The sequence below is a fragment of the Elephantulus edwardii genome, unplaced genomic scaffold (genome assembly GCF_000299155.1).
Source record: "Elephantulus edwardii isolate Elephantulus edwardi_28Jun2011 unplaced genomic scaffold, EleEdw1.0 scaffold00006, whole genome shotgun sequence".
Classification (NCBI taxonomy): Eukaryota; Metazoa; Chordata; class Mammalia; order Macroscelidea; family Macroscelididae; genus Elephantulus; species Elephantulus edwardii.
In genome coordinates, this window is record NW_006399756.1 from 34,385,763 (window position 1) to 34,409,382 (window position 23,620).

At 40.1% G+C, this 23,620-nt stretch overlaps 1 protein-coding gene across 1 annotated transcript; it reads right to left on the reverse strand.

The window, feature by feature from the left end:
* Window positions 1–7,718: 7,718 nt before the first annotated feature.
* On the reverse strand, window positions 7,719–12,374 carry LOC102853511 (chromosome unknown open reading frame, human C10orf12). The gene is made up of 2 exons (XM_006880205.1): window positions 11,111–12,374; window positions 7,719–10,237 (listed from the first exon to the last, which is right to left on the reverse strand). Exons 1-2 carry the CDS (start codon window positions 12,372–12,374, stop codon window positions 7,719–7,721), a joined length of 3,783 nt encoding a protein of 1,260 aa, XP_006880267.1.
* Window positions 12,375–23,620: the final 11,246 nt, after the last annotated feature.

Here is a 23,620-nt window from a genome sequence, read left to right on the forward strand (position 1 = left end):
TGAACTGCATTATGAAAAACAAGTCCACTATTCAAAATATATTCTTTTACAATACTACAACGCAAACCCACATCACTCAGAACAGGAAATCTGTATACAGCACATGTAATAAATATATTTTTCTTAAAAATTATTTACAACATTACTTCCTGTGAACATTTAGATGAGAGCAAAATTTATTTCTTCCCACAAAGTTTAAAAAAGGTTGACTGTCTATTTCAGTGCTAAATTCCCTGGCACCAGGTAATCCATTCACATTTCACCTTAAAGTGAGATTTGCTTACAAATAGTATCTTAGAAAAAAACAAACCCAACATTCTCCAGCATTACTGTTCAAGTGTCCTCCCATTTGTTTAGTAAAGACAGAAGGAGGCCGTAAGAAAATATGCAGATTATGGTTCTAGTGGATGACAAAAATCCCTGCATGCCCGCAGCCCTAAAGCTGTCTGCAGATCTGGAGTTGCAGATCTCTGTCCAGCTCCAGCCAGCCGGGCAGAATGTGAATCTTGATGGAGACAGGGGAGCTGGGAACAGAGTGGGGAAAGAGGAAGATGATCATAGAGCATTGGATCCTTCATCTAGGGGTGCTCTGATATGCAGACCAGGACTCCTGAGAAATGAAGCTGAACACATTTTAGAACAGATGGCTTCGTTCCGTGACCACTGGTTACAGGTGGGCCCCCATCTGCACAAGATGCTTGCTGAGAGAGGGAGGAAGAGTAGAAGAGCTGGGGTGCCCATGGATATTGTCAAGGGTCCTATCCCCTATGGCTAATGAGTGAGGATAGAGAGGAGACACGAGGGCTACATCTTAATGCTCTTTTTAGGCAATCAGTGGTTTCTTCATATGCTACAGGAGTGGGTTTGGATTTCCTTGTGGCTACAACTAAGGCTTGTTTCTCTACTTGAGTGGTTGAAGTGTGTCATTGACTGTACCGCACATATAAATCTAAGAAGTGGCTTCCTGAGGCATCCCTGATGCCATCCTGGCATTGGCTACACTCATCATGGGAGTCCCACTTTTTTCTGGGATAGGGGTGTCTGCTGCATCTGCCCAGACACAGTGAGGGTGTCAAGGCTCCACCCTTCTTCCTTCATTGAGTTGCTTAGGGTCCAATGGCTGAGCATGGTGGTTGAGGAGACTGGATGACTAAATAAATGTACAGGGTTTTGGGGTTTTTTTTTTTTTGAAAGCCCTTCTGACAGTTATTATTTTGCTAAAATAAATACTTTCTATAGAAGCATTTCAACAGTAAAATATCATTATTTACACAGTGAAATAAATTCCACAGTGGTGCACATAAATGTTATAGATCTGCTTGAAACAATAATTACTAACACAGTCCCCAAGGACTATGAAGAATGTAGTAACCACTGGGGAAACCAGTAACCTTAAGCTATAGTTGCTCTAAAAATAATCCCTGTGGTCTAAATATACAAAATTCTGCAAATCTTTTTTATATAGCATCATTTCCACAAACTAGCTCCCAAATGTTACAGCTTCAGCTACAAAATAACACAGGGTCCTAAAAAACAATAGGTTTTGCTTTTTTAAAAAAAGAATGGATAAATTCACCAGAATTTAGATGCAATGAGGGGGGAAGAAAGTGATGGAGATACGTGTTTAATAGAACATGGGTCACTTGGGAGGCTCTTACAGAGATGGTACCTCCTGGTGAGAGAAGGGGAAGGGCAAGGTGCAAGGGGGGGGCTCCTCAAAATGAGAGGCAGGTCAGGGTGGGCATTTCCTGGCCAGGCGAGAGAGCCCCCACGTCGTCATCTAATGATTCAGTGGTGACTTCAGAGGTACCACCAACATGCTGGTATTAAGAGAACTGTGAATGCGTGGTCTGGATTCATGGTACAACAGGCTCAACATTAGATCAGCCACACAGACGCACAAATCACGACCAAAGCTTGGGAAGGAAGAACTTTCAAATATGCCAAATATGAATGAGAAAGGGAAGGTATGAGGGCAGAACTCACCCACAAAAGTGATTTTGTGAGTGGCTGTCACACAATCTGACCTTGAATGGCACACTGCAAAGCTAGGCAAGTTTTCTGTGAAGGGTCAGGAAGTACTTTTCAGGCTGCTTGAGTCATAGATCGTCTCTGTTACTTTGAATTTTTTAAAAGGGTAAAGTTTACCCTTTTGGGTCCTGGCATATTGTAAAGCCCTAAGCACTCGGCTGTTTGTACATTTGTGGAGACAGTGTCGACTCTTGCAGGTGGCTTGCTCTCTGAGGCCCCGTGGCGCATGGAGTGGGCCCAGGCGGGTGAGGAAGCCTGTCTCTCCATGCTGGCCAGAAGATGGGGACTGCACAACTCCTCCCCTGAAGGATGGAGCAAAGGAAGCATCCTGAGTAATAACCAAAAGTCACTGGGGTTCTGGGGCAAGAAGATCTAAGAGTGGAGCTAACAGAAGGAGCTGTTCAGCTCTGACCCAATTCCCAGGACAAAAGAGTGAGCAGAAATCCCCTGTGCAAAATGCCCAGAGAGATTCTGAGGCCTGACAACGGCACTGGAAAATCTTGAAAGGAGGCAAAACCAGAGGTTTTGGCCAGGGGATGGTACTTACCGTTAAAGAAAAAAGGTCAGATCCTCAAGTCTTCCAATTAGTCAATGGTAGACATTTAAGGGATGAATGATATCAAAAGGCTTCATGTAATTCTACTTGTTTTAAATAATCTTCTTTTTTTTACTCTGGAAAGGATTTGGAAGCAAGCACAGGGAACCAAAATGTGAGGGTGCCTTCTCAATGCATTATGTGTGCGTGTGTGTGGTCATCGAGTTGACGGACTCATAGCCACCTGATGAGCAAAAGATCACAAACTTGTCCTATCCTGACCCATCCTTACTATTTACATTATTGTTGTGTACCTTTGAGTCAGAAATGACACCTAGCTGGCTCTCTGGCAGGTTTTCAGAAGCAGTTAATTACATGGGAGGAGACAGCCCATCCTTCTCCTGAAGAGAAGCTGGTGGATTTGAACTGCATGCCTTTGGGACTGCAGTGTAGCTTCTTGATACTAGCCACAAGTGCTCCAAAAGATACATAGACATGAATTAATGCTTAAAAAAAATGAAAAATTCTGGTGTGTTAGTGTACAGTAAGCCAAAAAACACAAAACAGCTAAGAATTAAAAATGATAACTTGTGGTTTCAAAACAAGTGACTATTTTTTTTTCTTTTTTTTACTGACACAATATTCAACCTCATACTGAAAATACCAGAGAAACTTACCCTAAAGTTTCGGAGACAAGGAAAATTTTGGAAGTTGACTGGGATTAATATGAATATATAAGCCACAACTCCTCAGTCACACGTAAGTTATAATGCTCTCTTAATTTATGAAAGCACTTTTAGTCTCTTTTTAGAATTAACTTTTATAAAATCACTTTGAAACAGCAGTATGTGACTAGAAAAAAAAATATCATTTTTATCTTCCTAGCAGCCCCCAAATAAGGACAAATAATGCTTTGGGTTGGTGATTTGTCCATTTAAAAAAAGATGTAGAAGTGAAAGTCCAACCAAGTAAACAAAACAAACTTTTAAAAGAAATAAAATCCTGATTGCCTTCCTTTAGTAAGAGCCAAGAACGGACGCCTAGACTACATTTTAAATCTTTGAGTATCTTACCTGTTCATGGGTTCTAGCTCTATAGGCCACATGTGGCCTCACTGTTGGCTACTGGACTGGGTGGTTTTTAAAAAGGAAGATGGGGCACTGAAATTCAAATTTAAGAAGATACTAATTGATGTGCTATACCAATGCAACATGCCTCCTTCGAAAAAACTGTGATAAGAAATGAAGAGAAAGAGGAGGGCAGCAATGGAAAGTGGCAGAAGGAAAGTGAAGATACATCAGGGGAGATTTACTCCTTAATTTTCTCAAGCACAGAGCAGCACACTTTTTCTTAAAATCCAGACAGTAAACATTTTAGATTTGGGGGAAGGTGTTATCTTGTTTATGCTGCAGTTACTAAAAAACCTTTGTCTTTATGATGTGAAAGCAACCACACACAACCTGTGAACAAGTGGGCATGGCAATGCCCCAATAAAGAGCAGTGTACAAAACCCAGTGGCCAGCCCATGGTGTACAGACCCTAGAGATATTAAAAGATCCACTCCCTGGGCAGAAGCCTAGCCCCTGGGCTATTCCCAGCCAGTCCAGCTCCAGATGTGTGACAAGACATGTGACTTGCTGATAAAGACACTACAGAATCCCCAGCTTGCATCACAGGGCATGCTGTCTTTTTTTATGTCACTCTTAGGTTCACTAATCAATGTTGGCCACAAATGACAGTGACAGCTTCAGGTCTCAGCAAAGATGTCATCACAAGGCAGGAACGAGGCTACTAAGAAGAAATGAAAACCTCAAAGTAATGGTCATAAAGTGATGCCTTCTATTGATGATCTATCTGAATGGTGAGAAACACACCCAGTAGGAAAGGCCACAGACAGAAAGGGATGACTAGTCAAACCTCTTCTATCCACACGATTATATAATGAGGCATGAAACCTTCAGGGTACCACATACACACACACAAACACACACACACACACACTCTCTCTCTCCACTCAAGATAAGGCTTGTGTAGACGTCTTTAGTGCATTAAAGATCTAACAGAATCAGGATAGCTTAAAAGCCTAATTCATTGCTGATCAAAAACTTGGGTAACATTCTTATGTAGGAAGCGTCAAGAACAGGATGGCGGTTCATGGCCTTGCTGCACTGCAAGCCTACCAGATGTCTGAGGGAGTGTAAGAGGGGGTGAAGTCCTAGGCTCTGTCTCTGTGTTGTCCTCCCTTTCCAAGGAGCTCCAGGGGATGGACAATGGGTGTCATGAAGAGGGCCTACTCTGCAGGCATCCCAGTCCTTTAGGAAGCTCAGAGAGGAGACTAGTGTCCTCTAGCCATTAAATCTGCTCCAGCTGCTTTTTCTGAAGAAGAATTAAATTCTGATTTGGAACCTAGAATAAGGAAAAGACTGCCTGTGTGTTTGGTGGCAAGTCAGGAAGATGGTTATTGGCAGGATGACTTTGCAAGGCAAAGAAAACATGGGGAGGCTGGAGTCACCACGGCAGCTTGGGGATAGGTTTGCCAGCAGCTGCTGTAGGTGTAAAAGGACTTTTTAGTATTTTCTTCTATTAACAACATTATCTCAGTGGGAAAGGATGAGATCCAGTAAATATAAAAAAATTCTAAATGCTTACGTGTCCTAATTACATTGAAAAAGTCTACTGAAATGTAATCACTATTACAAGGTATAAAATGATTTGCAAGATGATTTACTGCATTGTTAGGTGGATATTTTTGTCTCAAATGCTGTCTAGAAAGGGGGAGAGAGATGTGTCTTTAAAACACAAAACAAGACATAGTAATGGAATGAACTGGAAACCTAAAACTACAAAAGGTCTACCTGTTTACTGCCTCATCCCTCTCTCTGGCATCATCCAAGCATCCTTATAAGGTAGTCTATGTGCGGCTGGAGGCCACTGCAAATGTATGTACAGAAACCAGCATATCACACTTGATAGTGGCAAACATCTTTAAGCCCCACAAAAACAATATCCAGTGACAACTATATGGAAAGATACACTTTTTAAAAAGAATACATGAACCTACTCAAACACATTAATGCTTCTGTGCAACTTAATGCTGAGAAAGTGTCGCCAACATACACACTCAGCAGTATTAACATAGGTAGCTCCTAAATGGCAAAGATACTAAAAAGGAAAACAAGAAAAGGTTCATGGGAGAGAGGCTCAGGCAGTAACAATAAGCAAGCTTCACCGAAGACAGTAAACTTCATGATTGATGAAATTCAACAAAATTCTCAATTTCTCACGAATCCAATGCTTTCTTTAGTTTTATCCAATCATCAGAAGTTTTCACTATCTACAGCAAACCTTTAATAGAATGTGTAGAATGTCTGTTTTATCATGATTTGAACAAAATAATGCATTGAGGTCTGGGAGGGAAATATCCATCTGGTTTTAGCAAAAGATTACTTAACAACCTAAATGGAATTTTTGTGTGTTTGTGTCTGTGTGAGAGAGGGCAGCCGCTGTCCATATGAGCCTGTTTTTGTGAAAGCATATTAAAAAAGCTGGTAGTAGCAGCTTTCAAAATCAAAGTTGTTTTCCTTTTGTTTTGTAGAGCAGTCCCGTAGGAATCAGGTACACACCGTGACATAGGTAATAATGGAGCAATGTTATTGGCACCAAGTTAGAGCCAACACACCCGTCTCAGGTTCATTTGGGGGTCTGGAGGAAAGCAACATCAGTCACAAATATTGCAGGACTCACATGTGAATCATGAAACGGAGCCTGACATGGTGTGGGTAGAAGGGATCCTCAGAGCATTTTCTACCAATAAGGTGCTGAGCAAACAGGACTGACAGGCTGTTACCAGGCACACTCACACAGAAGTTTACACTTAACACCAGCTCTGGGCGTAGAGGGTATGGAGAAGCCCAATGTGAAATGCTGGGGCTGCTTATGCCAACTGCAAGATTGCTTTGACCTTTATGTAACTCTGCATTTGGTATTTCTGGATCTGGTACTATGGGTATGATACGGGATATAGACAGAAAACAGGCCAAATGTAAACCCGCTGGTCTTCAATACCACGCTTATGAACAGCGTGGCACAATGCATGGAGAAGAAAGAATTTCCCTAAAACCTGGCCTGGGACACATTTGTGGCTGATGAGCATATGCAAATGCACTCAAAGAACATTCACATATATTGTTAAAAGTTATGTTACTGGGAGCAATATTTTTGCATTTCTTTGCATATAGAAGTATTATGAAAGTCAAATATAACTCATCCTACCCATCAAATTAGTTACAAGATTTAAAAAAAAATCCCCTTCTAACGTCAGAAGAAAATTCTGTTGGAGCTAGCAAGTCTGCCAGGCCAAACTCTGAAGAGGAATGATTAAGGATCAGAAATATAGTTTGTGGATGGACAGAATTTTTAGAAATAATACAAATATTAACATCTGTGGCATGTCTACTGTTGTATCGGTATATAATTGGGAATCCACTAGCTCAAAGGGGAAAGGAGTGGTCAACACTGAACAGGATGTTGTTTAAAAAAATAGGGGTAAGGGAAATACTAGTACTTTTAAATAGCTTTAAATTCCCTCTGCATTCTCCACGTATAATAAAAATGATTTGGTTTAGCTTTCAAATATCACTTAAGCGAGTAAGACAGAGAGGGAAAGTGACTGCTGGGATTGTAAAGGGGAGGACTGTTTGTGTACAGACACTGCAGGGCGACTGCTGAAAAGCTACTTCTGTGTATGAAGGTGGTTTTCTCACTACAGTACAAGTGCTTGTGCATCAAGTATAAAATACAAGCCTTTAATCACATAGATCAGCTTTTTAGCTTTTGTAAATTTAAAAACAAAACAAAATAAAAGGATAAATAAGGCACTGTACTTTTAAAAACTAAAACTGCTTGGTTCCAAGTTTAAAACCCAAGGAACAACCAGAAGATAATCTATAACTTCCCTTGCTCAGCCTCAGAGAAAGACGGAGCAAGTTCCCTTCTCTGTGGGAGGCGTGTTTCCTGACACCTCAAGTGGTGGTGTTCTCCATCAGCTGCAGATCTGAAAGGCTTGGTAAGCTTATACAAGCAGGTTTAGTTAATGCAAAAGAAAAGGTAACTTCTGCGGAGCAGTTGGACTCTTGGCTGCTTGCCCTTCACGTCACTTTGTGTCCAACCGTCTCCGCTTGCTATGGGAAGGGTCCAGCTTCGCCTCCAGCTTTCGCTTTCTCTGGGCAGCATTGTTTTCTGGGCTTTTCATCAGGGGTCTGGCCTGAGTCTTTCCACTGCTCTGCTTCCTGTTCCTGTATTTTGGAGGCTTTGAAGGGGGCTCACCAACTCCTTTATGCTTTACAGGTTTAGTCAGAGTTTCTGAGACGGGGGTCTGAGTGGGCCTTTTGTTGGTGTTCTCTTTTTCTTTCCTGGAGGGAGGGCAGCCCTTCCCGGAGGACTTTTTAGGGATCTTCACTTTGTTTTCTTTCAAAGAGATCTTTTTGGGCAATTGGCTGATTTTGTCTTTTGCAGCTGGCTTCTTGGTGGCAAGGGTTTTGGTGGATCCATCAAGCTGTTTTTCTCTGCTGCCTTTCCCTGCTAGTCCCTTGTCCTTATTGGAGGGAAGAGCTTTGTCCTGAGAGCTGCCTTCTGTTCTTTTTCTTTTGTTCTGAACTTCTGCTTTAGGCACACTTTCTGGGCTCTGCTTCCCTTTCCTCCCCTTCCCTCCCTCCGTGGTCTTGGGTTTGACTGGAAACCCATCGGCATCCACCTGCAGGGCCAGCTTGGGGGACATCAGAGGGTTGATGCACACACTCTTACGGCTTTGCTTACTGTCCGCAGCTGCACCAAGTGGGCATTCTACTTTCTCATTCTTGAGGAAATTCTGTTGGGCTCTGAGCTTTCCTCGAATGTTGGAATATTTTCTAAGGATTCGAGTACTGGCTGGTGTTGGCAAGTTCGTAGGAGCATGGCTGTTTCTTTCTTCCTTGACCTCCTCTATGCTGCCTTCAGAGTTAGGGTTGAGGCTGGCTTCACTGCCCTCCTCTGTCTCCATGTGGACAGGATTCTCTCGAAACTTAGCCAAGAGCTTCTGTGTTTTCCAATTATTCCTAATAGGAGTAGCTCCAGGGAATTTCTTTAAGTGTTTTTTCAAACGTTCAGCCTGTAGTGAACTTGGGTACAGGCTGGAAGGAGAGTATTTCTGAAGAGGATGCTTAGCAGGTGGAGTGTCTCCTGGCAGACGAGTATTGAGCTTCTTTGTAATGACAAGCGATCGAGTTTCAGTTGTTTCTAAGAACCATTTACAAACATTTGATAATTTAAAGTTTGTCATAAACAACATCTGAACAGGAGAAAACTTTTGGCCTTCTAACGAACCTCGACACTTCCGTGACCTTTTCTTGCTTTTCCAAATCTCCTTCAACTTATCAGACTTGTTCCTTGCTCTTGGGGTTGGCTGTCCTTCTTTCTCCAACTGGATCCAGCCCTTCTGAACTTTCATGTACTGGGCATTGAAGTTGGCAATGAGCTCTTGGTTCTCCTCCTCAGCACACCACTCCACAAACTTTGGTTGCTCCTCCACCGTTGTGTCTACATCGTCCTCTTCTAAGGCATCTCTGCCTTCTGATGCGTCGCTTTCCTTTGGTGTTGGGTTGATGACTAGCGTTGCTTCCTTGTCCAAAGCCACTTTTGTAGTGTCCAAAGAGTCTAGGGAATGTGCGTGTCTTAGGTTGTAGGTGGAAGAAGTCAGTCTTCTCGGCCTCAGTGTCGGTTTTGGTGACCCGGCAGTATCGTTTCTACTGCTTGATAACGCACATGAGCTGGATGGTGCTGCATCATCACCATCACCTTGACGCAGAGGACTTCCACTGTCTCCCTCATTCACGACTTCCTCCACATCCTGAATAGGACTATGTCCCGGCTTCTCCTGTGAGGGTTCTGGCTCCCTCTTAGGAGGGATACTGTCAGGGGGGGCGTGAGCAGTTTGCACACTTAACTTAGACTGCACACAGATTTCTAGGCTCTCTCCAGGCAGGGGCTGGCCAACAGGGGCTAAGGGATCACTGCCAGGGACAATGTCACTTTTTTCCACCTTGACTTCTTTTGCCAGCATGTTCTTAAAAGTCTGCCTGGTGATGATCCCGCCCCCATCACTCTCCTGCTCCATATATTTAGCAAAGGGATTTTCATCATTTAGGTTTTCAGTATCCTCTCGAGCTTTTGTGTGGTAACTGCCCATCAGAAAGTCGTCAGGCAGGGACCCACCCAGACATCCTTCTTTTTTAACACGTTTTGCAGGAGAATTTTTAGAAACCTTGATCTCAGGATAAGCTGATGGAGAGTCTGAACTTTGATTTCTTAGGTACCTATCAGAAGAGGAAGAGTCTGAAAGTTGACTTCTTAGGCACCTATCAGAGGCCTCAGGGAATTTTTTACTTTTTTTCTTCTTGTCCAAATGTTCTTCAGGAGAATCAATGTTTTGATCACACATATCTTGTTCTAACGGATGCCTGACATCACTCCCTTCTAATTTTCCCTTATCATCTGCTGCCTCACTTTCCTCAATTTCACTGGGATTTTCTTTTATAAAGACATTGTCTCCTCTCAAGAGCAGGTGAGCACTGAGCTCCTGAGTGTCTTTAATCTTTACCCCAGGGCTGATGTTTGTCTCAGCCTCAGGACTTACATCTGCCTCAGCCTCTGAGCTGATATTTATCTCAGCCTCAGGACTTAGACCTGTCTGGACCTCGGGACCTGTCTCAGCCTCAGGACTGACACCTGTCTCAGCCTCAGGACTGACACCTGTCTCAGCCTCAGGACTGACATCTGTCTCAGCCTCAGGACTGACATCGGCCTCAGGCTCAGGATTGACACCTGTCTCAGCCTCAGGACTGACACCTGTCTCAGGCTCAGGACTGACATCTGTCTCAGCCTCAGGACTGACATCTGTCTCAGGCTCAGGATTGACACCTGTCCCAGCCTCAGGACTGACACCTTTCTGGACCTCAGGACTGACACCTGTCTCAGCCTCAGAACTGATGTTTGTCTCAGCCTCAGGAATGACACCTGTCTCAGCCTCAAGAATGACATCTGTGTGTATCTCAGGACTGACACCTGTCTCAGCCTCAGAACTGATGTTTGTCTCAGCCTCAGGAATGACGCTTGTCTCAGCCTCAAGACTGACACTTGTCTGCATCTCAGGTCTGATGCCTACCTCGATACTCGTCTCGGTCTTAATATTGACATCCGTCTGAACTGTAGGTCTGACACTTGCCTGGGGCCCAGGACTGACATTTGCCTTGACCTCAGGAGAGACACCTGGTAAGATCTCAGGACTGACATTTGACTCAGTATCAGGACTGATACCTGTCTTGGCCTCAGGATTGTAGCTTGTCTGGGCCTCAGGGCTGATGCTTGATTCATTCTGAGAACTGATGCTTGTCTGGGTAGGACCAACACTAGTATCAGCCTCAGGACTGATGCTTGTCTTTATCTCAGGACTGATACTTATCTCAGCCTCAGGACTGATTATCATGTTGGACATAGGACCGAACCTTTCACTATCTTTAGCCTTACCCTGACTCACAGGTGGCTCGAAGTCAACTGGGAACCTTTGAGTTTCTAAGCAAACAGGACTTTGCTCTGTAATGACTGTTTTAAGAGAACAAAGAACTTCTTCACGGCTTCCCTCAGAAATGCTCTCAGCAGAGGGAACAAGATGCCAGTCTTGGACAGCACTCACCTTCTCTGTATCTAGGTGTTCCTGTGGTTGTTGATCTTGCTCAGGAAATAGTCTACATGCTGAGACAGTGTTAACAGGGGAGCTGCTTTTTGGCATGTCCTCTTCAGGGATGTGAGCCGGGAGAGGACATAGCAGGCTGGAGGCTACCATTTCCTTTGATCTAGGAGAACTGCTCTCATTCGGTTCATCCATCACGTTCTCAGCTTCTTCTGCTTCCTTTTCAGTTGGCGTGTTTCTGCCTCTTTCTTTAAGGGAGATTAGTTCCTTACCAGGTTCTTCAGGACTGTCTTCTGTAGGAAGGTGCACATCTGCTGTAGGTCTAGGGGGTGAAGGTGCAAAGGTTTGCTTGGGAGTAACCAGTGCCTCTGATGCCAACACTGAGCAACCTGCTTTTTCCTGGGAATATAAATTTCTTGCCAATGTGCGAACAGTTGGCAGCTCACAACAATCACCGTTGAAAAAGTATCCTCGAGTACTCTTTCTGGCTGTTTTCCGAGATGATAATACTGATCTTTGATTCTCAAAGTGGCATTCTGTTATTGGTTGACTGATATAAACGACATCACACTGGTTATCATAATCGTTTATCCTCAGTCCGGATGCCCTTTTACTTTTCCGAGCAGTCTTGATGGAGGCTGGCACTGGCTTGGTGCGTGAATGTCCATTAGATGCTTTGTGCACAACTGGCATAGGGCTGGGGGTTAACCAACCATCTTTGGAATGATCATATTGGCCCTTATCACTGGGATACAAATGGTAACTCACCTTGTTTCTTCCTAGTGAGTGAAGATGGTTCTCTTGTTTTGACCTTCCATCTTGTTCATCTGCCTCTAAATCCTGGTGCAAAGGCATTTTTGAGCTACACTGTAAAGCATTCTCTTTGTCAGCAGTTCTAGCCAAGTTCTCCGTAAACCCTGAGTCCCATGCCTCTTCTGATAAAGCTTTGACTGAATTTCTTTGAGGAATGATATGACTGTTGCCCTCCTCACTGTTTTCAGTTGCTACTTTTACTGCAGTTAGGCTTTCTACTGTTGTGGAGTTCTGCACACAGTCTTTACCATCTTCACATACTTCTGTAATCATGTCTTGCTCCTGTCCAGTGGTTAGCCCCTCCACACTTTTAGCTATGTGGTGGAAATGTAATGAGGATAAATTAGATGGAGCGAGGTATCCCAGAGTGGAACTATCTATTGAACTGCTAGAATTAGGTTTAGTGGTTGAAAGTTCAGAGAAATCTTTCTGGATTATTGTCACGGCATCTTCTTTTCCATCTACTGAGTTTGTCTCGGGAAGAGGATCCAGGTGTGTCTGTTCTGCCATATGTAGAGAGCTGTGCGAGTCTGATGGGTCTGTGAACAGATCTACAGAAGGAGATGACTTCATATCAAGACACATGGCATCCTCTTCCTTATGTCTGGTGCTCAGCTGCGCACAACCAGCACTGCAGGCAGACGCCTCCATTGCTCCAGAATCAGGTGGCAGGCCCTCTGTGCCTGGCTGAGCTTCAGTGTACAAGTCGTTCAGAACACGAATGAACTGCTTCTGATGATGAGTGCAGAGTTTGACCATAAACTTCTCCAGTGGGGATTTCGACTGATTGTTAGAATCAACTGCTATTGTCTCTGCTGAATTCTCACTAAACAGACAAAGAGAAAGAAGGAATTAGTATTGTAATTTTTCTAAATAAACAGTTTTACATTCATTTGGTTTTATTCAAATCATAAACAGAGTGGGTACTCTGACCCTAACTGCTTCTAAGTCAGCAGAGATACTTCTGATTCAATGCGTGAGAGTATTTAGCCAATTAAAAGGCATGACAGTCTTGTCATATTTTCAATTTTGGTGACAATATCTTTTATATTTTTAAATGGACATTCAGAAATAAAGTTCATCTTACAAAGAAAAAATATTTAAAAATTTCAACATAAATTTTAGCTGTATTAGTAATTCCAGTTAGTGAATATAAATATACTCTCATTTTAGGCCTGGGTAATTCTGTTTAATAATCCTTGGTTTATACATCCACAATAATGGCAAAACAAAAAAAAAATATTTAAAACCTGGTTTAAAAACACTTAAGAGAATGTGCAATTTTAACATGACTTTTACATATGATCTATTGACTGGACTTAATAATATTGCTAATAGTGATATCCTTATCCCTTCTTGGGGTGTGGAAGAATAAAAATCAGTAACTTTACATTTAAAATACAGACAGTTGATTCCTCGCTTTAAGTAAGGAAATAGATTATGAAAACACACTGTAAATTATAAACCCCATTAGTGCAAAGTACTGTAATTATCTTCATTTAAGTCCCATTTGTTAGTCTCCTAGACCTTATATAAGCATCTTATAAACTTACACAGGATACCATTTTATAATAGAGCCCTTTCTATTCACTTCTGCTAATTATCTAGAACAAATCTGTAGAGTTTAACATGAACAGTGAAGATGGTTAGAAGGGATAACTAGATTCAAGATCCATCCACCCATTCATTTCAACTCATGGTGAGTGTATGAACCGTCCCATATGGCTTCTGAGGTTACAGATCTTAACAGGAGCATACTGCCTCATTCCTCATCCCCCATGAAGCAGCTTTGTGGATAGCAGCTCAATGCTTAATCCACCATGCCACTAGACCTCCTTAGAGTCAAGACAGGTACAAGTAATCCATATTTATAAACCCAAGATTTTCCAAGTCTTTACTAAGTTGGAGTGCTCCAATTCCTTCAAGTTTTAGGTGACTTCTCAGTCATGCTCTCTCTGGATCAAAACTGTGCGGAAGCCCATGACTTGACTCCACATTTAACATCAATGCCAGAGGCAAGGATGATGCTATTTCATCTCACAAATTCTGGGCATGGTGTCAGGAGGGCTTATTCCTTGGAAAGGGACATCATGCTTGGAAAAGTCAGGGAAAGAGAAGACTCTCAACAAGATGGACTGACACAAACACTCCAGCAATGAGTTCAAGTATATCAGAATTGATGAGGATAGTGGATAGGACAAGGTTTAGATCTGTTGTTCACACGGCACTTGACTCAACAACATCTACAACAACATGTAATAGAACTGTGAATAAAAAGCATTTATAAATAAACCTATGTCCAACAGACGCTTTTTGGTACTATCTTCAAGATACCACTCTTGTTTCTTCATTGTCTGGCTCTTATCTTCCAGTCATGAGGTGTTTTCATAGGCAGGCTTTCCCTAGACAACCTCCATTCCATTCCCCTGTTTAACTGTGCCAGCTCTGAAGCAAGTTATAGATGAAAGAGCTCAGGTTGTAGAATGGGGGGGGCGGGATGGACTCTCACTTCTAGCTCTGACATTTACTACAGAAAGGATATTGGGCAAATTATTCAATTCATTGAACTGTGCTTTGCTAATCTGAAGTTGAGATACATTGAATACCAATTAAGTACGGAGGTATACTGTTAGGGTAAGTCAGTTCTTAGAAAAATACACCATGCTGGGAAAGGTGGGGGGTCAGTGAAAGGAAGGAAGGCCCTCAATGAGAAAGACTGACATAGTGACTGCAACAGTGGGCTCAAGCATGGCAGAGGCTGTGAGGATGGTGTGGGATGGGACAAGGCTTTGATCTGCTGCTCACAGGGTCACTCTAGTTGACTCAATAGCACCTAACACGTATATAAAGTGATCCACAATACCAGGGAGGAACAATCTTTAGAACAATTAACCATACAAGATCATGAGAGTTGAATTTCCCCAGAGACAGGGAACAAAAGAGAAAAGGAAAATCATGCCATCTTATTTTATAGCCCACAAGGGGTACCTAACTGGAACAGAAAGAAAATGAGAAATTATATTAATGAAAGCACAACTGTCCCTAAGACTGAGAAAATCTTCTGATTTTATTCCAGATCTGGAAGCTTTAGTGCTTGGGATTAACAGTACGTCTGAGGACGAATGAAATCTAGACTTAGTAAAAGGACAGAGAGCTCAGAAGAAAACTGTAGTTGCCTATTCTTCCACAGTGATGCTCTTACAAAGCAGAAAGTTGAGTAACTGATATGCAGGAAAACGAAACAAACAAAAGCCAAACTACTTATAGCATTGATTCTGACACATGACCACATGTCAGAGCTGAATCCAATTTCATGGGGTTTGTAATGACTATTTTTTTTATTAATGATTTTCAAATGCAACATACATATTTTTTACAGCAGATTCTTTCCATTTAATTTTCCCCCCATTCATTCATTGTTGCACATTTTCCTCCCTGCCACCCCACCCCCTAGTGCATTTTTCTCTTTGAAGGAAAAGATTCTTTCATTGTTATACAATGCCCCCCAGACTAATATTTTTTTTTAAAAGGATTGTTGCCAGGCTTTTCTGAAGCATCTCTGGATAGATGTGAACCACCAATTTTATCAGTAGATGAGCACATAACTGTTTAACACTACCCAGAAACTGTAGAAAAATTAGGCAATGGTGTCAGTGTCATGATTTAAAAACTTGTATCTGCTGTTCCATATGTTACAATAATTTAATACTGCCTCACCATATTAATCAGCCTCAATTAATGTAAGATTTTCCAAGGGCCATCCATACTAAGCAGAGACTGTGGCAATACAGCGCATTTATTCTCCCAAGATAAAGCAGACCAGACAACTACAGGCAGGTAGTTAACGACTTCATAGCTTCAAGGCAAGTGACAGGTCTTCACAACTAAGGCCACTACACACAGTCTTGGGACTCACTAAACTTGAACCTGGAACACTGTACACATTTGGTAAAAAAATGCTAGCATTAGAGAGGCTAACACTGGCTACATTAACTTTAAGAGGCATTTACAGCAGTAAGGGAGCCTACAAAATGAAGAGATTAAAACTGCAAAGGGTAATCTTCCTTGATAAAAAGTGACATTATAGAAATGGGTCCTCTGCATGTGTGAGTTTCCTAGGGACAATGTACTGGTGAACAAAAGAACAGCACTGGTGTTCTTTATCAGTTACATCATTGGACACCTATTCATATCTGCAAATGACTGTTCCCTTTCCAGAAATCCTAAACCACAGCAGGTTGTACTATTTGTGGGCACACACACTGGGCGTTACAGAACTTGCATCCAAATAATTTTTATCTTTTGTTGAATTAATTTGTCCTGTCTTTGCCTTAGCCTTCCATGCAGCAAATTACCTGAGTTCAGGTCAGTAAGGAAGGGAAAAGGAGGCATCAAAAATGCTTCTTGAAAAGCACCATTCTGAAACAAGAACACTGGCAATGAAGAGAAGGGTTGGAGGTTTGCTGAAGAGTTGATGATGTGCCTGGTTGAAATCTGTCCTGTACATGTTTTATTTTGAGATACTTTTAAGATTCTGGTGTCTGTTAGGCAACTGGACATACAGGCATGATCAAGTAACTTCACTTGACTGTAAGTGCCTTCACATTAATACTAACCTTTGACCAGGTATCATTAAATGGTTAACTTTACCACTACAGTAATAAAATCACTTTTACCTAAGCCTCTAAATTACCCAGCTTCCTGCTTTGTTTCTCCCCCATAAATTTTCTTGAAAGAACATAAGAGAAACTTTAATTTCCTATTGTTGTTGATTGCCTTCGAGTCGAGAGCCTTATCAAAGTTCATAGAGTTTTTGGAGGAATATTATTTAGGAAGTGGATTCATATTTAATTTTTGAAGTTATTTGGAACTTCCTGAAATTTAACTTTGCCTTTTTTCCATGGTTAGCGGGAGCTGGCCAGTTTTGTCTAAGTTTTAAACGAGTCTTTACCTTTGAACCTAGCTGATTTTCTGACAGTCTTGTCTACTGCCTTTGAGTTGGTTCTGATTCACAGCATCCCTGTAAGACAAAGATGAACTGCCCCACCAGGCTTCCAAAGTTGTCAAGCTTTATGGAAGCAGAACTCCATACTGATGTGCAGTAGCTGGCAGATTCAAACTGTTGATCTTCGTTTCTCAGCCTAATGCTTAATGCACTGTGGCACCATGGATACAGTTTTCTATAAATACTATCTATGTGCCACTGTGTTGGAAAAGACTCTGGCTGACCCTACAGGGGGTTTTCTGAGGAAATGACACTGTCTATCTGCCTTTGGGTTTGCAGAGCAACCTCTTATCCACTTGGCCATCAGAGCTGAATTTTCAATCAGAAACAAACAAGATCATTAACGAGCAGTGAGACCAGAGATCCATAAATGAGACGACGGGCTACAAAGAAATGATGAAAAACTGATGTTTAACTTAATGGATGAAAAAAAAAATTTCTCAAGTAAGAAATGGCCTGTGAACCCTTGACTGCTTTGTTTTTCTATCCTTAGCTTAATGTCTCATTCTCCAGGGTGTGGTAAAAAGGATACTATTCATAAAAATTTTAAAAAGCATACTGTGAGAATTTTGTTATTTCACAACCCTGTCTGTAATGATTTACTCAGTGATGTTTTTCTAGACCAGTGGGTAGACATAGCTAAATTAACTCAGTCAATTCCACAATACTTAAAACTCAAAAGGAAAACTTTCTTTTAGGTAATATAATGAATGACTAATACTTATACCATCTTTGGATAAAAAATCAAATAGAGAACAGAGAATGAATATCACAAGCTTTAAGTGTCTAGAGTTTGGTAGTGAAGATTCAAGTAATTGCTTCAGTATCTATTACACAATGGTAAGACGGCTGAATGAGCAAATTCAATGTCACCTATAAGCAAGACATATCCATCTTGACGACAAAAGATTGTCTGGAGGAAGCTGACATTGCAGGATAAAAGGAGACAGAAAAGCAACAACACTCCAGAGAGATTATAATTAAAAAGTTGCAAATTTGACTTGATTTTTTTAAAGTCAAATACAAGACTGCATGAAAATCTAGTCTCAGATTGTGAGGAGTAAGGGAACAAATTCACAACTTGGGATATAGTAGAAAATTTTCACTTAATTTTCCATTCCATTTCTGATACGCAATTTCTTTTATCCTTATACTCTGTCAAGACACAGTAAACCCTGAATTAATTCCAAAGCTGAGTCTAAGAAGAAAATTATGATTTTCAAGAACAACATTTACTTGGCTGAAGTTTTAACATGTACACATTATTACTAAATATCAACTTGAAGACAGGATCATTTAAAAAATTTCATTTACACGATTTTAATTCTTTTACACTGATCGGCTACCTGCTTAAAATGTGTAACAATGAGAGTCTTATTAGTTTTGAAACTGAAAAGTAAATACTTTATTCAGAAAAAATGTTTTATAAACTGAATATAGGAAATTGAAGTCAGCAAGCAAGCTTTAGTACCAACTAAAATTTTCTATAAACATCAGACAGAAAGAAGGAATTAACCAGTTTGTCTGCAACCCCCCAAAATAAAGCAAAAATATTAATTAAAAGATCAACTACCAACAGCATTATCTTTGACCATCATTTCAAGCAGTCTACATGTAATGGGGTAGGTGTGTCAGAGATTATAAGGTTGGCACAGGACAGAGCAGGGTTCAGAGTTGTTTGTACATAGGGTGGCTATGGGTCACAAGTGGCACATAACAAGAAATAATCAATAGGGAATTCTGGTAGCTTAGTTGTAAAGACATTGTACTTTTAATGCAAAGGTATGTGGTTCTAATCCACCAGCTGCTCTCCTCCCATGTGATTTACTGCCTCTGAAAACTAACAGAGTCAGGCATGTGTTGTTTCTGACTTGACAGTATGTAACAACACAGGTAATGAATAAATTAGAATAAAGAATTGATGCCTTTTAATCAGAGGTTTGAGGAAGAGTACTGAATATTGCATGGACTTCCGAAAGAAACAAACCACCTGTCTTGGAGGAAGTGCAATCTGAGTACTCCTTAGCGACAAGGATAGTGAAATGTTGTTTCACATACTAAGGGCATAGTAACAGGACAGGTCAGTCCTTGGAAAAAGACACATTGCTGGGAAAGGTAGAGTGTCAGTCAAAAGAGAGGAATATCCTTAACAAGGTGGTTACATGTGATTGTAATAATTGGCTCGACCAATAACAAAGATAGTACAAAACAGTGCAAGGTTCCGATGTTGTTCAGAGCAGCTCTGAGTCAAAGTCGAAGCAATGGCACTTAACAACAAAACAGGTAATGTTATCATTTAAGAGCATACTCAAAATTAGTCTTAACTCATTTTTGGGCAAACAATCCTTGTATAAAATTTTATCCTCAGAAAATGATAGAAAACCAACTAGAAGAAGTTGTTATGAAAATAGCAATTTTTAAATGAAAGGACTGTATTTTAATTTACAATTCAATGGAGAAAATGGAGGGAGTCTAGAGGAATTTCTAAAGGACTGAGTTCTAAAGCAGTTAAGTTATGCATCTAAATGTTGATTCACAATTTTGTAATAGCAACTTTTAGGGAAGTAAAATATTTCAGTAGGAAAGAATTTATCATTAAAAAGTTACTGATTGCGATGTGCAGTTATAGCATATTTCTCATACTCTTTTTGTCAGGTTTTAAAGAACCACTAAAATCTCAAGTAGAAACCAAGCTTTTAAAACAGTTTTTCACAACAAAATTTATTAGAAGAATAGTGGTTTTGAAAAGTCTAGCATCCAGTGAGAACTACCATACACAACATTACAGTTGGGAATGTTTTTCCAAAATGTCATGGTCAAATAATACAATGAACCATTAAATCTTACACATGCACGAAAGAACTAGCGCTTCTGACATACAATGCAAAAAAAAAAAAGGAAAAGAAAAAGGGGACCACATGGATTAAAGTTTTAAGTACTCATCACATACATTAAGACACAGCTTATTTTAGTCCAGTCAAAAATCAGAACTGCATTAAAAAATTTAATGTAGTGCAATCAAACAAACAAAAAACCCAAAACTTAATTTGTGATCATAAGTGCTCTACTACATAAACATTGATCATAGCAAGGAACAAAAAGTTCAAATCACACAGTACAAAAAATCTGTAAATAAATATAAACTACAGTACAAGAGAAATATTAAATTATACAATTCCGTCAAACTGTAAACAGTATATTGAAATGAGGTCCATAAGAGTAAAGGGGGTTCCTGTTTCATTGCATGATACTTGAACTTCTAGAAATCTGAAAAAATGCCAATTTTCATATCTTCAAAGGCTATGGGCTTTATGTATGGAAAGCATTCCTTTTAGATGTACGGTATCAAATATTAAAGCAGAGGAATAATCTCCTTTTGTTAACCACAGAAAGAACTGCAGAAAACAATGGTAGTTTTAAAGAACAAAGACCTCTTATAGACAAGTCTCAATATTAAAGATGCAAAGGGCTAAAAGAGTGGAATTAACACTTTACATCAGAAGAGACTTGTCAGTGAGGATCTTCAAGGCTACCAATTGTACTGACAAAAATTGCTGATAAGCAGATCTAGACCTCTGCTAATTTGACATTTTCCATATACTCGTGTTACAACACCAACTTTGGCAGAATCACTACTAATAAACTCGAAGCACTCCTGGCCCAATGGTTCCATCACAGTGGCCAGTGCACAGAATTCTCTAAAGACATTGCATAAACTAGAATGTAGAGGTCAGACACCCAAGGACCAGTGCTTGAATTTAGTAGTAGTCATGGTGAAGAAGCAAGAGCCACATCAAGAAGGAACTGCATCTGCTACCGTTTACAGAAGCAGTAAGGAATGTTATTTTAATTGTGCTGGCTATTAGTGGCATTTAAAAATATAGAGTTTAATCTTGTGTGTGGTGTGCTGGCTATATATTTTATGCACATTCTGGTTTTTTCTAAACACATGGTAAACAGGAACCCCCATATTATCTGCTCAGTAGTAATAACTGAATATACAGAATGCCACTATAAGAGTGTGAGGCACCGTGTGCTGGAGAGTTATATGCAGCTTTAAAATCTGTTTGGCTGAGTTATACCTGGATACCTGAACTGAGTTTTTAAGTTGACATTCATCAAGGATGTGCTACCAGCACGTTGAAATAAAAGCAAAACAGAAAAATACAAGTCACTGTTATAGGTTTAAGAATAGCATCAAAGTACCTGAATTGAGTGAGAATAGTGTGTAAACTGTCCCTGAGGGTTTTTAAACAGTGTGTATAAGTTGGATTCCTAAGAACATTAGTTTTATTTAACAGTGTGGACTGATAAAATACCAATGTCTGACAATTTAAAGTGGAGGTTATAAAGAGGTTTCAAGAATACGCAAACACTCCAAATGGGTATTTTATACATTTCTCCCCAAAGCAGCAATAAGCTGCTGTAAAGTACATCCCATCAGAACAAGCAATATGTGGGAGTCAGATAAAGGTTTCTTAATCTGGTTTCCTGACAGCACAGCATATCAATATCCAATGACTCTATCTCTTCTAGATCAGAATGTAACTAATTTCCACTAGCAATATAGGATTAGACTTTTAATCAAACACTGCTATTACATACTAAAATTCCTTAAACTTACTAATGCTGGTATACTAACCTAGTTAATAATTATCCCCCCTTGATTTAGAAATATACCCTTCCACAACTTAAAAACATTAAGATCCATTTTCAGTCCTTTGATGTAAAAAGCATGTCAGTGAATTAATAGTAAAAATTTACACAGTAAAAAGGCTTGAATTTCAGCCAAAGATTCTAAATACTGCTCATTCCCTGAAGATTAAAGGGAGAGAGAGAATCCCTACCCATTTTCCTAGTGGGGTTTGTTTTTCTCAATTGGTCTGACACAATTTTTTTTTTTGGGGGGGGAAGAGACTTTCTCCTCCTCACCTTCAGTCAAATTCCAATTTTTAAGTCTAAAAAGCTTAATAAAAATGGGGATAATGAGGCAATAATTTAGAATTGCTTAAAGGTAAAAAATGTTGTCTTCTATTTTTTTAAATAAGAATTACTTATATAAATGTGATCTGACCCCATACTATTTATGTAGTATGTTTTATATTTTTAAATAATCATCCTAAAACTTACAGTACCTAAGACTCTGAAGATAAATTAAGACTTTAGTGTTGTAACAGAAAAAGTGCTGAATTATCCCTTTTCTAGTACTTTAAATGTTTCAGACAAGTGCTTTCCTAGTGACAGTAGAGTTTACTGTATACCCTTCCACCAAGCAGGGGGAAAAAAGTCAACTGGATGAAAGAAATGACTTTTAGGAGTGTAATAGCACCACATATTTACCAAAACTTAAATAGGAGTGTTTCACTCATTTGGAGGGGGTAAATATATTCTAGAATGAAACTCTATTTGGCTATTGACAGTTAAAAATCCCTGCTCTACTGTGTCAGTGTCCTGTGTCCAACTACCCCACTCCCCCACCCCCAGTCCCCTTACACACTATCCACTGAGAATCTAATCTCTAAAGAGATTATTTTAAAATTTATGTTTTCAGGACATACCTGAGAAAGGGTGCAATTATGCAGAACAAGGAACCCAAGACTGCACTAATACTGGTTACAGGTTCATAAATTCTTTCCCAAGACAAATCTAAAAGTCTAAGAGGTATGGATCATCAAATATGTCTTACTGCTTTAGATTTTTTGGTACGTGTGTGGAGGGTCATTTCCAGTGTTGCAAAGATCATCTTGAGCCTGTTCAGTGACAGTTCAAGACAGGGTAAAAAGTTCATTTCCACATTCAAACAATAAAGATTTAAATATTATGATTAAAATATCTGCTACATCCAAATAAATCTAAGATTAACTAAAAGTGCTTGCTTTTCTGCTTTTACTAATATAGCTCTGAAAGAATTAGAAACCTTAAAATTACCCCCTAAATGGCTGCAAAATTAATTTATGATTTCTTGTTTGTCAAATCAACATTTAAGCCTTGATTCTCATTTTCAAACAATCTAAAAAATTTTTGTGGTAACCAAATGAAGACGGCCCAACTTTAACACATTTATCTTTTTTGTGACAACTTTTTAGTACTTTTGGCCAGAATCTTTAGCCTCTTCTCAAAAGCCTACATACTTTCCTACCTTCTGTTCCACATCCCCCAATCTCTTTTTTAATACTTAGGGCACACAGCTATAGTGTTCTGCTACAGGACTACTGCCTGCTTCTTTAAAAATCTATCTACTGCAAAGGTTTTGGAAATACACAAAGAATTTGTTTTCCTTTGAGTCACCATGTTCACAAATTCTACTCTGGTCTAATGGATAGAATGAATTAAAAATAAATGAAAAACAGAGTTTGGAAGTCTGCAGTCCTTGTATGACAATGACATCTTTCCTTTTCAGTAGACTTTGAAAATAATTTAGCTCTTAAAAATATTCCCTGTCTAGTTTAATAGACTCTGAAAAGGGCTGTATGGCTATAGCTAACAAGATTTTAGTAACACTGGCCTTATCAAA